Below are 16,992 nucleotides of genomic sequence, written 5' to 3'. Positions count from 1 at the left end.
TACCATATTACAACTCATGCAGCAGAGGATTTAATGGGTGTGATAGTCCCTCTGAGCAGATCTGAAATTGGTACATATAAACTACATTATTTTTCTACTGTATGACTTCCCCCAAATGTATCCACATAAATTTTCTCACCTGTCTTTCCCAGTTTCTCGTTTAAAAAGGTCATCAAATTGAAGCATCTTGTGGCGAGAAATCATATATGCTTTTAATTGAGGCAGTATCTGATTCATCAGCTGCAGGTTGTTATATACCAAGCCTTTACCATCTCTCCTCATGTAGCTGCTAGGACCCCAGAAGATAAACACGGCACCGTGGCTCATATTTAAGAGTTCGTTGCGATTTCGCAAAATCCTCTGAATACTGGAGTGTGCAATGACTCGAAGGCTCGTTTTGTTTCCAACATCTTTTCCATAACCTCGAGTAGGTGCATCATTCATTCGTATTACGCACTCTGTCTCGTCGATTCTGTCACCTTGTTTACTTCCCAGAAGGTGTCCAGAACTGGTTACCAATGCACAGCTCTTGCAATGCATTTTTAAAGGCTGCAAAGACATACATACTCGAAATTAGCTGTGAACACCTTCCCATTCACTACATGATAACTGTAACTAGTATTTTACATATACATGGAATATTTTGCAACAAAAATCTCAGAGGACTTTATATAAATCTCTCTCAGCATTCTTCCCAAATAACTGGGAACATATTACCTGAACCTTTTATAGAGGGGGAAAAAATGTGTGTAACCCTTAAAGTTCTTCCGTTGAATTGAATCCACTGTTTAAATCCTCCTTTCCACTGCTGTTTAACCTTCATGTATAGTAATGACAATGGCTTCTAAACTCTTTACAGCTGCATAGCATTGTACTTCTACTTGCTATAAATGAGCTCTAATTGGAGTATTTCTGATTTCTCCTCTTCCAATTTTTGCAGGAAATCAGTAAGTCCTGGTAAGCACAAATGTGAATAGCTTTTATCCTAGGGTCAGGATATTTTGCTAAGGGAAGAGAATTATACCTTGGTCTAATCCTTCCGCACCATTTCCAAATCAGTGCCATAACCACTGCACTGCTCTCATACTTCTGTTGTGGTTCTACAGTCAGAGCTGGTCATTAACGTCTGCATATCTTTTACATGACAGTGAGGCAGCGCACTGAACTTTTCCTAGCTTGTCAGGTCACGTTTAAAAGTTAAACAATAAAATGGAACAGGAGGTGCCTGTTCAGTGAGTGTCTGACCTAATAGAAGTGCGAGACTAAAACAAGCTTTCATGAAAATGCATTATAAACCATACTACTGAATTAAATAAATAAATACATACATAAATAAATATATAAACAAGAGGAGTATGTAAGTTTATCTGCTGCCCAGCATGAGAACTGAAAAGGAGCAAAGGGTTAACAGAATCCCCAAAGTGCTGATTTCCAACAATACAGCAAACAAAGGTGAAGAATGTTTGAAGGCATGCCTCCGTGATCCTCTATGAAACCGTATCTTGCAGCATCTAAGGCCAGTAAGACCAAATTACAGACCATACAGATTGTGCATCCTATGCTGGTAGAAGGCAGTAGCCTGACTTGCTGTCCTGACTTGGCATGCTCGTGTTTCTTGCCAGAAGAGACAAAACAAACAAACAAACCAAACCAAACAAACAAAAAAACACAACTGAACTATGGTTACTGAGATTATGATTAATGATGAACATAAAGATAATAGACAGCCTCAGGGAACAAGCTCAGTCAATCAAAATGACTGCGAACCAAAAAGACTGGGGTTCTAACACCTTCCTGGTGAGTACTAGATTTGTTTAATTCCAGAGGCTCCAAGTCAGACACGCAACACACTGGGAGCAGTCATCCCCTGCACTAGGCGCTGGCCTGACCCAGCACTACGTGTTGGCTCTGAGTTCTACCAACCTATATCCACCCCGACAGCACAGGCTTCAGCACCTCTCCAGATCAGATCCCGTGGCTCTCCATGGCAGCTCGTTGTTTGTGCCACTACAAACAAAGCTCGTGTGTTGCCAGGTGTACACCTGATGGATTTATAGATGAGGAGCAGTTCGTACAGTGGCATGTAATTATACTTAGTATCGACCACATACCTATAGGCAATAAATAATTAAATCAGTGTGCTATGGTGCACAGCTGAAAAAACTCTAAAGGTCAAAACAAGACAGAGCCTAGGTCTGGGATCATCTTAATGCCCTGTTTGCAAATACTTCGGCATCCAGTATTTGAAGGAGTTGCTTTATTTAAGTAATGTTTTTAATTCTGAAGGAAATAAGGGGTTGTAGTTTGAGCTTGTTTTCTATGAGAATAGCTATTGCATGATTAATTTAAAAAAAAAAAAAAGACAAAAATAACTAAATTATACCATTTCTTCAGCGATACAACCAGTAAGCGTTGGGTCTCCATCTCCCCAAACAACAACATCCTTTTTCTTTCACATACATGGACTGTAATCCAGAGCTAATGATATGAGTAGAAATGTTTATGCTTTTGTGAACCAAGGTTTCTAATGCAGTATTTACATGCATTTTCCTTCAAGCTTTCATCTGACACTTTGATAAATTACCTAGCAAAAGGCTCTAAGGTGAACTAGCTTCTCCACCATCATGCATGGGAAAGCAAGATGAAGTGCTAATGAGGTTAAAGGAAATATAGTCGGCACCAGTGTTAATCACATGGGTTTGAATATCCACATTGCGAGACATTTTCTAAAACAATATCTGCTGGTTTCTGGCCTACACGTTACTCATTTCTTTTAAAAGTCTGCCAGAGAATGTCACTTGTGAGGAAACGAGGGTAACCACAGTGAAGCTGTTGAAACATTTTTTTTGTGGGGTGAGGAGGGAAATGTCAACATTTGCTAGATGATGCACATTAACACTCCCAAAACATCTGTCCCACATCTTGTTTGAAAATGGTTCCTTTTGGGAAAAGGTCTTTGGACTGAAGCATTCAGGTATTACCCAGCTAATGCTTCAATGATGCATGGGGGCTGATAACTTGCGCCTGCTCCGGGCAAGTCATTTACACTCACCTCACTGAGTCTTTCAGTCCGAATCTACAAAACTCATACCTAAAATTGTCAGGGGAATTCACAGCCAACAGTCACAACATTCTCATACCAGTTGTCTCTAAGGCCCTGACAATATTGAAAGCAAGGCGAAAAACCTGTTGGCTGTAATATCATTGGGAAGGCAGTGGTTGCACCAGAAATGTCATCTACTTAAGCAATAATAATGGAGGCACAAGGCATTGCTTTGGGATTGATGACCAGCTGGGAAAAGTTGATGGCCTGAGAATAACCAGGGGCCATTAAGCCAGAAGAACATTAAGTCCACAGAAAGCTCTCTGCTAAGGTAATTATTACAGTGATACGTGGAAAAAAAAGCAAGCCAAAAAAAGCAAACCCATGACATACGAGTTATATTTTAGGTAGGCAATGCAACCCTTACTTCATTAATCTTGCTTCAAAATGCCCAGAAAAGTGAGAGGTAGGTGAGTTTTATGGCACCTCTATTAGCTACCTTGAAACATAACACAGAACGCATGTAAAAGCTGCTGCCATTTAATGGCGCCCATTGTCACCAGCAATAAGCAGCTACGTTTTCACGTGTACCTGAAGTACACCGACAGCGCCTTGCACACAGAGCACGTGGCCACCTCTACAGCACAAGTCAGTCGTGTCAACACGCTGGGCACTTAGTGAATGAGCCAAGTAGCAGCCAAACAAACTGCCTCAATTTTCTCTCTTACTTCCAGTCAACCAAAAATACACAGGGAGAGAGGGGAAAAGGAGATTACAAGAAAGAAAGATGACTGTGCTAGTACCCCAGGAGCTGGCAAAATGAGCCGGTGCTTTTCCCTGATAGAAGGGCTGTCCCCAGTGAAAGAAGGGTGCAGAGGAACTTGCCAGGTTCTGGTAAACCCCGTAACAGCCCCGTAGTGGCCATGACAACTGGGCGCAACCTGGCACAACTCTAAGTATCATGGGCCAAAATGACTCCTGGCAGCTGTCACTTACGTGCGTTATAGCCCAGTCAGTACTGCTGCTATACCATATACTTCTGGTTTGTTTAAAAGCAACCAACAAGCAAACAGCAACAAAAAAAACAATGCCACAGTTGTTCCTGTATTTTCCAATTTGAGACAATCTCTGCTGTGTTATTGACTTCAAAATCTATGTTGTCCAATGATAGAAAAACGTTATTTTCAGACACTTTATTGCTCAAAAAAAATCAATGGAAGAATGTTATTCCTGATTCAAAATACGTTACTCTTAGATAAAATTATTTTCTCTGTGATGAAATCAAGTGATCCATTTTTATTTATTTATTTTGCTTAAAAAAGGCCTTTGATTTTAAGGCCAAAATTTTAGAAAACAGGACAATTCCCTCCAGTAAAATAAGCAGCACTGGAAAGCACACTTTTTCCTACTGAGTACTTAATGACCTACTTTCAAGACCCCTGGGTTCAGATCATACCGTTATCAGTAGTATAAAAGTTTCCTTTCTATAAATAAAAAATCACATATTTTATCTTGGCAATAATGACCTGGCCAAAAAAAAAAAAAAAAGAGAAAAGAAAAGAATTATCTTCTGGAGTGAAGAAAAGCTCATTACTGAGTTCAGCAGAATAAGACGACCTATCGGTTCCTTAACACCAACATTCCTAATAGATACAGCTGGAAATATTGCAGATGATTTCCAAGTGTATTGGAGAGAGCAAGAGACCGAGAAAGATTAAAAAATATCCAAATTCCTTCTGGATGAATGACCTTTAGCTAAACATTTGAGACTGAAAGTGCAGAACATCAATGAGACTGCTCAAGTAACTGAAATAAGACTGCCACCGGTAGCATTTTGTGCCACTGGAGTACCTGAGAGCTGTGGGCTCCTATTGCTCTGCAACACCTCCACAGAGCTTTCTGTTCCTCAGCGCCAACACACTTGTCTCCTGTCCGACCCGGAATGAAAAACCGTAGGGCTTCTTCACCTTACGCTAACCGAACCACACCAACCACCAGCTTCACAGCAGCTCTCAGACTGATGCTAGCGTAAAAGCAGCAGTAGAAATTCAAACTGTGATCCAAAGGAAAGCAGAATTGTTTCTGTTTGCGATTGAATTAATTCAGATAGGGCAATATTAATGGCTACAAAAGGAACACATGGACCCTGAAAGAGACCGTCTTACTGATTCAGAGGATGTCCATCTTCTTCCAGAGCAGTCTAGCTTTCTTTTTTTTTTGTTAGAAATAAGTGAATTTCTTTGGTAGGACTTACATTACATGTCTACCCTACCTAGTTCCTTTTGTGCCTGGTCTACACACAAGAGTTACCTTGTGACACTTACTGCACGTTAACCTCAGTAATTACTTTTTATGTTCCTTGCCTTGTGCCCAGAACTTGATTGGTATTTCATACCTGATATTAATGAACACTGTATTTACCCCTGGTTCAGTGTAATTTGTTACTTATGGCTCACTCCTGATTGCTGGGTCATGAGCTACCAGCAATGACGCTGTGCAATTAACGCATTGCTGCTAACATTGTACTTTGCCCTGGCACCTTCAGTTCCAAGTTTGTACTTTCTTGGAGCCTTGAGCAGCTTTGGGATTTCTCAAAAGCTGCTGGCTTGAGACCGCTGCTCCAGCAGAGGCTGGCTGCTCCTCCCCAGTTCTCCTCTCCCAGCGGCTCCTAGGACAACCCCCCTATCACGACAGCACCCCGGCCTCTGCAGGAGCTGCAGGTACCCGCAGCCGTCTGCTGGCACCACACAAACAGCTGCTCCAGCTCTGGCGAGCCCCTGCCACCCAGCACGGCTCCAGCTACGCAGCCTCTCTTGCCATTACACCTGCCACTCACGACCAAGCTATAGCATGTCGCTTCCCAAGGTGCGTCTCCTCCTTTAGTATTTTTCCTAGGAGACAAATGATTGTAAGGCCTAATCTATTCTTTGAGAAATTCCAATCACCTTCAAGTAGAATAGAAACCCTGAAGCTGCACATTTGCAAAGTAATGTCTGCTCTTCGAGTCAACGCAACAAGCCGTGGGGCTCAACCTGTCTCATTAGTGAACGACAGCTGTGCACTCCAGGACTGCTTTCCAAATTGCAAGTTACTTTGGGAGACACGATCTTGTGAAAATAATGCAAGTTCCCTGATATTTTTTGCTTTGTAATATATTGATGGTGGAACAGGGCATATGAAAAGAACTAAAAATGAAAAAAGAGATGCACGAGAGCTTGCTTTAGTATTTCCTATCCCCACACATGTGACACACTATGAAATGATGCTCTCAAACTAGTCTGAACAGTGAAAATAATTCAGATGCATATTGGGATATTTAGGTAATATTTCTATGTATTAAAAGCTGGAAGTAAAAACAGACTGAAACACACAAAGCACGTAGAGGATTCTGAACCTCAACCAACCTCAACTTTCTGTGGAACGTGCCTCTTAAGTCTCTGGGAGTTTTGGTTTTGTGGTGCCAAGTTCTGATCTAAGACATGAGTTTGCTTTGACCGTTAAATTCTCATGCATATGTTCAGATGAAGAGTGTAGCTTAATTTTTACACTACGCATGCCAGCTCAGACTTTCCCCTCAAGTTTCATAGCTTTTTGTTCTTTAACCCTTATGCTAGCAGGTACAGAGAGGCCTTAAAGAGGAGGAAAAATCCCCGGAGCAAATACATTTATAATTTTTGTTGAACTAGACTTTTAGAGCATTAGACATTCTGCCATGAAAACAAAGTGCATTATCCACTGAAATGAAAGCGCTGATTGCTTTGAAAGCTGTATCCCAGTGACTGATACCACACAAGTAAATAGAAAGGGTTAGGAGATACCACTTCCCAACATTGTTAATCCTTATGCAAATCCAAATAACAAGCACTTGCAGCAAAACTTTGCAATTCAAAAAAGGTCTGGCAAGTCTGTTTAGAAAGATAAATGCATGTCTGTTTAAAAAGATAAAAGATAAAACAAATGAATTTCTTATTACTTCTCTTTGTTTCTTGAGCTGTAGAGCTTGAATATGCAAATGTTGTGGAAACATTAGCATCTTCATTTCCCATTGATTCTTCAGAGTTAATTATATAACTGGACTCTGCCTTCAGATATTTGATAAATCGAAACAGTGAAATAGCCAAACTTCAGCAAATGCATTCATCACACCAGTGATCACAGTGCCGTAGGTTTTATTTCTCCAAGGAATGGAATATTTGTGTCTGCCACAATATTATACTGATGGGCATCTGCAAAACTTGTAGTAAAAATATAATAATTCTATTTTCAAACGGTCCTTAGGCGAATCTAATTCAATTTCTAAACATGAGGCTGTATTACGAAAAGAAAAATAAAAAAACAAATGCACTCCATAAAGCTTTCACTGGGATAATTTTCTTAGAAAAAGTACCGTTCAGCACATTAGTCAATGAAGAGTCTTCTGCTTGTGTGAAGTGTTTTCCGGCACATTAACTCTTTTTCAGGGAACTGCCTGCTAGTCAAAGCTTCCATTAGATTAATTAAAATATGGCTCCTCTCACTGGAAAGAAACGGCATGAGTTTGGTTACAGGACATTGACCACCTACAGAAACCAAGCCCTTGCTAGTCACATAAAATACCAGCGGAAGCAGCGCAGGAGCCTGAACAACAAGATAACTTGTAGGATAGGGAGCACATTTCTTTTCTTATTTGGAAGCATGATTACAAGGTGCTGATGTTTTCCCCTAAGCCACCTGAAGTGAATATAAGGTGCAACCTTGCAAATTGTCAGCACATATAAAGCTAAGATTTAGAGAGTAGTTTCCATCCTGCATCCTATAAATGTGTCCCATGAGGAAGATTAGTATCAATCATAGGCTTATTGGAGAGGGAGATAGGATACAATGATAACCTGGAGCTATCAACTAGAGTAATGGTCTAAGAAGAAAAAGCAATCAGAGAAAGAAAAGAATATCTTCAATGAAAGACAGCACTGGAAAATCAGGCAGGAATGCATCATGTTGATGAACATGAGCTGTTATGAGAGAGAGAATCATACGAACAATATACAGGCTCAGAAGAAATGGTTATTGCCTAATGTTTATCTTAAAAGGAGTGCAAATAGACATTCATATTACATCAAACTGCTTTACTTTTGTTCTGCAGCTGAAGTACTTGCACTAAAATGCAATAAAGCAACAAGCATGGTGTCTTAACTATGCAAACTGTTATCAACATTTCAGAAAAACAGGAACTATTACAACAGTCCTTAGAGAAGGCACTGGATGGTTTGGATTTTTGCTTCCGAAAGTTTGCACATCAGCTTCTCTCATCTGCTTTGGTATGTTTTGTCAATTCCTCATGGAAATACGCCCTCGGCTGCTCTCTCTGCACCTCTCGTGGCTGTGCAAGATTTTTTTGAGCTTCAATTTTCACAGGGTCACTCCTTTATCTAACCCAGCTTTTAAAGGTGAGCATCATTGATCCTTAAAGACTGTGCCTAAGTTTTCAGCTTAAAGCTCACGTCTTTCTGCGACACTCTTTGCCCCATCCAAATACATCTAAACTCTCACTAGAGCCAGATCCCTAGAAGGCAATAACATGACAGCAATTGCAAGGGCACAGGGAAACCTTTCCAGTGGCACCCAGTTTTCAGATGCCAACATCAACACAGCATGCTGAGTCTCTAGGACAGACCAGAAGAAATTTAAGATCAACTATCTTCTTAGAAAGAGTCACTGACCCCACAGAGAATTTTCTCTAAAACGTATTTTGTCTTTTATTTCTCTACCTTGTTGAAGTTGACTGCAATAAAAAGCAAGGCTCCTTATTGCTTTCCAAGGTCTTTGTTTCAAAAACTGTCAAAAATGTCCAGCCTCACTGTGTCTTCCAAGACCTTTTGATTTTTATGTGGCCAGCTCCGTATAATCCTCATCAGTTTATTTTATATTAACCCAGACTGCGCTTTACTTCTTGACAATAAAGTAAGATGCCAGAATCTGGTACTGGTACTGAAACTGGTACAACTGGTCAAAACATCCATCTCATTCCATAGCTATAGGATGTAGAAAATCACTGTGACTTCTCCCATGTGAATACATAGATAAGAAAAAAAGAGCGGGTTTGGAGCTAAAATATTTGTATCTTTGGTTTGGGACTAAAACAAGATGACAAGAAAATATCTTGCAGACAGATGTTAAATAGGTGCAGATGCAGATTTTTACTCTCTTATAATTTTAAACTTATTTTGGACAACAACTAAATTTGAAAAATATTCCTTTGAATTCAGGGGTCAACTTTGGGTATTTTTTTGAAGGGAGCATTTGAAACATGTCTCTCCAGCTGATTGTTTCCTATTACCACAGTCCTGATCAGGAAACAAAAATAAACATATTTATCCCATTGGACTATTTGTATCCACTCTATTTCCCAGTATGCAGGTTATTATGAAGTTAAATACTCCCAGGAAACATTTAGCACCGAACTGCACCTACCACCAAGGGTTAATAAGACAGTCGAGTGGCACCCTGTCTGCCACTGTGTCATTTGATTCCCTGAGGAGATGAGATGCTCTTAATTTATATCAGGAATGTCAAAGCTGAATGTCTTCTGAATGAGTTAGGGGTAAATAAGTTTGGTGGAAGTTTGAGGTTAGCTGGTATCCCTAGAGGAAACAGAGAAAAAGGCTGGCTGGAGAGAAAGGAAGGGCTCTTTCCGAGGAAGGCACCCTGAGCTGCAGGGCAAATGAGAAGAGGGAATCTTTGAAAAAAATGAGCCAGGAAAGAGCTGATAGCAAGGCAGCTAATTACAGGGAGAGAGTGGGTTTGACCTTGCTAGAAGTAGAGTTAAGTAGATTTCCATATCTGTGCATTTCACAGACATTTATAAGTGTGCCATCTCTTGGGGCCATGGCACGTAAGTGCTTTTATTTATGTTTTACTGTCAGCTGATTTGAGTGAAGAATAATTCCCAGGCACTTCGCTAACACTCTTCAGCAATATTCCTTGTTTAAAGACGGAGCTTATCTATAAACTGGGGAATGGTATAACTTAAATCCAGTGACCCTACTCATTTAGCCAAGGTATTTGAAGTGTAGAAGGGCATGCCACCGGGAGGATGTGAGAGGCAGTTTTAAGAACAGATACCACAGAAATCGGGAAGAAAGGAATCGTCTTTTAGCGAGCAGCAGCAGACAGGGAGCCGCCCTGGGAAGAGGTGAAGTGCAGAGCCCCAGAGTCCCAAGGGATTCGTGGGTGCTTTACACTTCATCTGCTTTTTATTTTACATTAATAGTCCTAAATTGCGCTCCCTGAATGTGATGCATGCGTCATTTGAAGTGCATTTTACCTAGTAGTGACATTAAACAGTTCCTACTTGCTTCTTCCCCCTTTTTTGTGGGGAGGTGGAGGGGAGTTTATTTCACCAGATCAGTCTTTGGAGCAGTTTCACAATGGAAACAGGAGGCAAAGAGAAGTACAAAAAAAAAAAAAAAAAAGTCAGGTAAAAAAAAAAAAGGTAAGTGGGAGGAATTACTTTCTTTAGCAACACTGAACGTACATAGAATTCAGCCCTGAATGCTACAAGATGGGTGGTGGTGGAGGAATGAAAAGGAAAACCTGACAGCATGACCAAGAAACGCGAGGCTGCAAGGTCTTTCAAAATCTCTCTCATCAGTCTTTCATTGCTACAAATCGCCGTTACCGAGCGCCTTGAGATGAGATACCTGGCAGCAGGAAGCCCTGGATTCTGCGAGGAACGCCTGCTTTCAGGTCACTGTACCTGCCTGCCTGCAGCCCCGAGTTCTTGTTTCATGTCCGTGCACCTCTGTTAAGCAGTTTCTTCAGAGCAGTAAGCATATTCTGAAGTTTTTCAGCACTGGACATGTAGGTCATCTTTCCAGCTTTACTGCCCCACATAGTGCCTGCCCACCTAAACAGCATTTTTGACAAATCTGAACCTCTCTAGAGCCACAGTTTCACATCTCAGGAGAGATGGCAGGGCCTCTTCTTCGTTACAGGGGAAACAGTGATGTTTTTGTATGGAAACCTTTCAGCAAAGGCTCAGAAAGGCCAGCTTCTCCTCAGGCACAAGCACTTCACTCCACCGACCCAAGAGGTGTGCAGATGGGTTCCTCCTGTCCGTACTGCAGGGCCCTGGGGTGGCCCGTGGGGCTGCTTCACACCACAGCAGAATGGGCTGAGGAGTGCCCACAGCTGCCAAATCCCACTGCCTGGCCAGCAGGGAGAGCTGGCACCCCTTTCCTGCCACCCATGTGCGCCCGCTGGCAGGAGCTCCCAACACTTCCAGCTCCTGGCTTCCCTCAGAGCCCAGCACTCGCGTCCACCTTGGCGACTGCAGGCACTCAGCAGGGCTGTGACACCCAAGCCCACAGCCTCAGCATCCCCGGCCGGGCTCAGCACACCTCCTGTACCAGCACCATCCTCTGCAGTCCCCACCACACCCCAACAAGGCCACCCACAGCCCCCTGCCCGTCTCACAGGGCTGGCAGGTGGGACAAGTGTGAGGACAGGACGGGGCCAAAGGGACGTGGCGCAGAGGCAAACACGGTGACCGCCTTTGCCAGGAGATGACATGAGAGCATAATCCTGACTCGGTGTGCCCAGCTGCAGGCACCGTGAGATGGCTGTCCGTGCTGCTCACAAGGGAGAGCCCTTGAGGACACCGGTCACCCTGACGCCCTGAAAACCACTGAATTTCACCTCAGGCATGGTATTGCCTGTGCTGTGCCAGGCCTGCCTATCTGCACACCTGGGGGAAGAAGACATCCTACCAGGATGAACTGCTGCCTCCGATAGTGTGGCACGGCCAGGGGCAGCCTCCGTCCTGGAAATACACGTCTGAACAAAAGAGCAGCCAAACTTTACAGACATGTCAGCATTTAATTACAGCTGCAGTGTGGTTAAAACCCTTCCCTTTCTGTCATGTGTTCTGCTTCCCAAAACAGAAAATTGCAACCGTGCAGAATTTCTACCCTCAAAAAATAACAATCCCACCACAGCACTACTATAATTAAACAAAAATTAATTACATCCTATAGAACAGGACAGGTTCTGAAGGCTTAACTGGTTTCCTTTTTAATTATTGTATAACATCGTGAACACAGCACAAATCTTCTTTTTAAGATGCTAAACACATTGGAGGTTTTGTTTGCTTTAAAAGACTGCAATGCCACGTTTGCATTTAATTTAAAAATAAGTTATTAAAATAGTTTATTTTGGTTCAATGTGTATTTGTTCACCATGAGACTATTTCACATCAGAAATCAGATTTTTTTTTTCCCCCCAATTGGTATTGAGCAATAGACATCTGGGAAAGCAAATAAAAAGAACAGATCGATATATTTTCAAAGGAAAGCTTGTTGATACAAAAGCACTTGGTCCTGTCACAACTGGATTATCTTTTAATATTCACTGTTGCCAAAGCAATCAATCCACATCCCAAAACCTAAACAGAAAGTCACATTTTTGATGGGAACAAAGCACCACAACACCAGGAACCGGAACGCATGGAAAGGCGCACGCTCCGAGCGGGACCAGCCTCTGGACACGGCAACGGCGGCGGGCAGGCGCCACCGCCCCGTCCAGCCACATTTGGTGGGGCAAGGCTGCCCCGATGCCTCTCCGGGCCTGGCCATGGGACAAATTCCCACTGCCACATCCCGACCAGCCTTACGCAGGGAGCAGGCGAAGATTTTGTAAGAAAATGCACTGTAGGCACCCGGATCACCTGCAACTCCAATGAGGAAGCAGGCAGTTGGCTTGCACGCTGCTGGGGTTAGGCAGCGGCCAAGCCAGGATTTCTTTAAACTGCAGTTTTACGTTGGGGTTTAGGAGCTTTAGTTGGGCTAAGTCCTGCTTTAGACATCAAAGCTCCTCCTCGCAGGATGTAACTCAGTGGCCCTCTATTGAATAAAAGTCCTAGGGAGCCACTTCTTTGCAGTCACACACCTGATTCATCACTCTTTGAAAGCTCCAATAAATCTGTCGGGGAAGCCTACTAATTGCTAGTAAATCACCAGAGCTGGAAGCGTCACAAGCATATGCAAAAAGAGTAAAAGTGAAGAACATAACATTCAAAGAGCTCTGGGGTGAAATCCTGTCTTGAACTTGTAATCTATGTGAAAATAAATGATGTATAACGATTACTAAATTTGAAATCAAATCTTCACATGGGGACAATTCAATAAGGTTAGGTGATTATAGGACTATGCAGCAGCATTAATTATGGAACCAGAAATAGCCTCACGTCCCTCAAAGGCTACAAAAGCTCTGCACTGCTTTAGTCACCAACATCAGAGGACACTCAAACAGTCTGGGGGTTCTCATTTGGAAAAAAGAAAGAAAGAAAGAAAGAAAGAAAGAACTGAAGGCATGAGCCCAGAAACAACTGGCAATGATCCTAACTTGTCATCTGAGCTACCATTTGCTCTGCCAGTTGATGGGAAATGAAGTGTGATCAATTCCAGTCCATCATACATTGTTCTCATTGACTGACCTGCCAAATCTTTGATTGAATAATTAGTTAAGATGTGAATATCAGACATTTTGCACAGTGCTCACAAGTCAAAGCCCTAATGTTGTCATAAAATGGAAAATTACCATGTTATCTGTGACTTTATATCTTTCACATAAGCCTTGATATTGCCAAAATACGGAATAAAAACATAATGGTACATAAGAAGTAGTAAAATCCAGAAGCATGAAATCCAGAGGTCAGTGCAGCTCCTGAAGTAATACAACATACGCTTTTAATCTTACGTATGGATAATAAGCCATATCAGATGGGATTAAATATGTGCTCCTCACTTACAATAGTTCACTTTAAGTAGCAGCCTGTGTATTTGCCAGCCTCAATGCCAGGGGAAGGGAGCGGCACTAACTGAGGTGCTCTGCAGTGACTGACATCAGCGCTGACATTTTAATAGCAGCTACTGCTTAAGAGCACCACCACCATCCTGTGATTCTTAATAGTGATTTAATCTAGATTTGATGCAGCAAAGCTCTTTACACCAGACAATCTGCTGTTAAGGCAGATGAGGAGGTGGGGGCTTCTTTACTGCTGTCACCCAGCCCCAGCGCGGGTGCGTAAGAGGCTGGGAGGCGAGGCCAGGCGCTGCTCCACATCACAAGCCCAGGGCTGCACAGCGAGTGAACGGGTACACTGTGGGTACTTTTCTATCTGAGACACAAATGGTGTTAGCTGTGAATACAAACCGGTTATTAGTGTAAAACATGACACCTAACTTGCAAATTGGGCCCTCTATGAGCACCGTGGCATTTCTGCGTTCAGCTCACACGCACAGACGCGGTCGCAGAGCGCTGTGGCGGTGTCGGAAGTCACCACCTCCCTCCCCACACGCCATTCTGCTGCGGCCCTGGCTGCACTCAACAACTTTCCCCTTAATTCTCCTGCCTGTTCCCTTCTTATCTGCCAACAGACAGCAAAACCAGAAAGAGAAATGTACAAATTGGAAATGCAAATGCATTATCTAAAATGCAGGAACGTGCCAGTGGCTTAGAAAGCAGCAATGGAGAAGCCATGTGAAAGGGAAAATATCCTACTCCACATCATGGGTGACTGATTCCTTCCCACACTGTGTTGTAATAAATCCTAGCCTTTGCTAACACAAGAATAGGAGAGCTCTTTCCCAGAGCTAATAAAGACATGCCCTGCTTAGCGCTTACTTTAGTGTGCATAAACGGAAGGCATTTCTGGCTTGCCAGGCAGTGGCACCTCAGATAACCCAAGGAGAACAGGCTCGTCTTCCCTCCTGGGCCGACAGCAGGTTACAGACGTAACACCACGGCTTTGTATCCGCAAAAGCTTCCTCTGGACGTCACACTGACCCTATCCCAGGTCCTTATTTTTAAATTGGCAGCAAATATTGTACCAGTGCAATCCTAGGGCTTGCTGACTGATTGTTTTTCCGATCCCTGCGCTCGGCAGGTATGTGACACAGCTGGGGCACGCTGCGGTGTGTTTCCGCAGCTGCCGCTGTAGTGCAGTAGTTTGCTTAACACTTTGAAGTGAATGTTTCTTAAGAGGAAATCTGCATTACAGAGGCAGCACATGTATCACACACAAACTATATATTCAACTTCAGTGCCTTTTTATCACAAACCAGCTTTCCCGTGCAACTCTGTACCAACAGGATCTGCAGACGAGGGCAGTGACACCCGTTGGACTGATCCCACTCCCAAATGCTTCAACAGTGTTTGCTTAGGATGTCTACAGGTGAGCTTTGTGCAGTGCACAAACTCTTAATAGGGAAATGTGAAATGCAGATATATTTGCCATGTGCAGCTGAGTATGGTTGGACGGAACCCAGTTCTGTGCATTTTGCAGGTTGAGATGGCTTTCTCTTGTCTGCTGTGAGTGATGCCTTTTTGCCCTATTTGACAACCAGCTACCCAACGCTACCTAGGAATATTTTACATTTGGTTCCTGCTAAAGTGAAGGAATGGAATGACCACCACAAGCCCACAGACAGACAAAATGCTAATGCACCATCTTCACCAGAAATAACAGCTCACTTCCTGTAGCTATCCATGGTGATTTGGGTCTTAAGAGTTACTCAGCCTCCCTCCTCAAGAACAAAAACACTTTCTCTGTTGTTTTCTACAGGGCTTAGCTCTGGTGAGTATTAATTAAGCACTGCGAGTATCACTGCAGAAAAACGCCTCCTTTCTCCCTGCTAGCAAGAGTAGTAGCAGGGGGTATATAAAATATAAAATAAAATATTTCACCCTTTCCAGATTAGCCCAAAGCACAAACAAGTACTGGCATTCTCTTTGTTCTTCTTACCCAGAGCAAATGCTACATCAAGTTCGAGAAAGACAGTTGCATCTTGAGCAAATTGGCTCCAGGAATCAATCAACTTATTGCAGCCAAGAAGCTAGGATGTCTAGACTTTACACTTGTGGAAATGGTTACTAGGCATTCAGTTATAACGACAACATAATGGGCTGACAAGACTTTGTTTTCCTCTGAGATTGGAAAATTCTGATTCTGCTTGGCAATAAATGTAAATTATTTACAGTGCAAAGATTTGGCAGATACCACGCAGTATTGTGCACACGGGTGTAGGTAATTCTTATGTACAGTAATTGTGCACTATATATGCACTGATAAAATTAATGGAACCTCAGGCAGAATATTTCTATCTTGAATAATTTTCCACATATTAACCTATATTAACCACATATTAATGCCTTTGCTTATCTGATTATTTTATTAAGAATTGGTAGGGGTTTTTTATTCAACTAAAGCTTATTGCACGAAGAAAAACTTGCAATTGCTTAGCAGGTCAGGTAACAAGTGGATGAAGAAGCCTCAGTGCTGCATAAGATGCCAACACCCTCCTAAATAACATTCACTAAATGTATTTTCACAAGCAGCAATCTCTTTACTGAAGTGGTAAATGCAGTCCTGCAATATCTAAAAGAATTAAACTTTCTCTGTGAAAATTAGCCATACAGCATCACAGGAGGCTCCCCTTATCCAGCATCAGTTAAATTTTGCTGTCTCTAAGAAGCAGATTAAATTTCCTCTTTACAACTCAGTTTCCAACTGTCTAACACACTTCAGCAAGCTTTCAGAGGCAGGCTGACATCACTGAATTCTCTCTCAAACCCTGGCTGCTTCCTTTGAACCAAGCCTCTCCACTCACTATTTTTTCAGTGTTTTTTCCTTTCTTTCAGTATATCCTTATTTTCTAGGATAAATCTCCATGCCACATATATGCCACTGCAATGATACAACATAAATGAAGCACATCTGGTAAATTAAGAGCTCATTTGAAACATCCCTGAAATTCATTTTGAAGGATGAAGGGAGCACATCAAAAATGTAAGATGTTACAGAATGTCAATTTTAGAATGTTACAGAAATCAGTGGGGCATGCGATAGATTTCAGACTTCTTTCTGTTTCTTTTGTATTTGTTCTCTGCATAAGGTTACCAAAGACTTTGTA

The 16,992-nt window shown here is 42.4% G+C and overlaps 1 protein-coding gene across 2 annotated transcripts in view; it reads right to left on the bottom strand.

Moving 5' to 3' along the window:
• The window catches only part of ST6GALNAC5 (ST6 N-acetylgalactosaminide alpha-2,6-sialyltransferase 5), a 72,001-nt gene that overhangs the window by 14,067 nt on the left and 40,942 nt on the right, over positions 1 to 16,992 (bottom strand). For both annotated transcript variants that reach the window (XM_080601509.1, XM_080601510.1), the window contains exon 3: positions 140 to 549. In XM_080601509.1, coding sequence (XP_080457635.1) covers positions 140 to 549 — 410 coding nt within the window. The remainder of the gene's footprint in view (positions 1 to 139; positions 550 to 16,992) is intronic.

Source organism: Anser brachyrhynchus, assembly GCF_964034855.1.
Source record: "Anser brachyrhynchus genome assembly, chromosome: 8".
Lineage (NCBI taxonomy): Eukaryota > Metazoa > Chordata > Aves > Anseriformes > Anatidae > Anser > Anser brachyrhynchus.
Note: the sequence above shows the minus strand (reverse complement) of the source record. Positions and strands in the feature narration are given on the sequence as shown.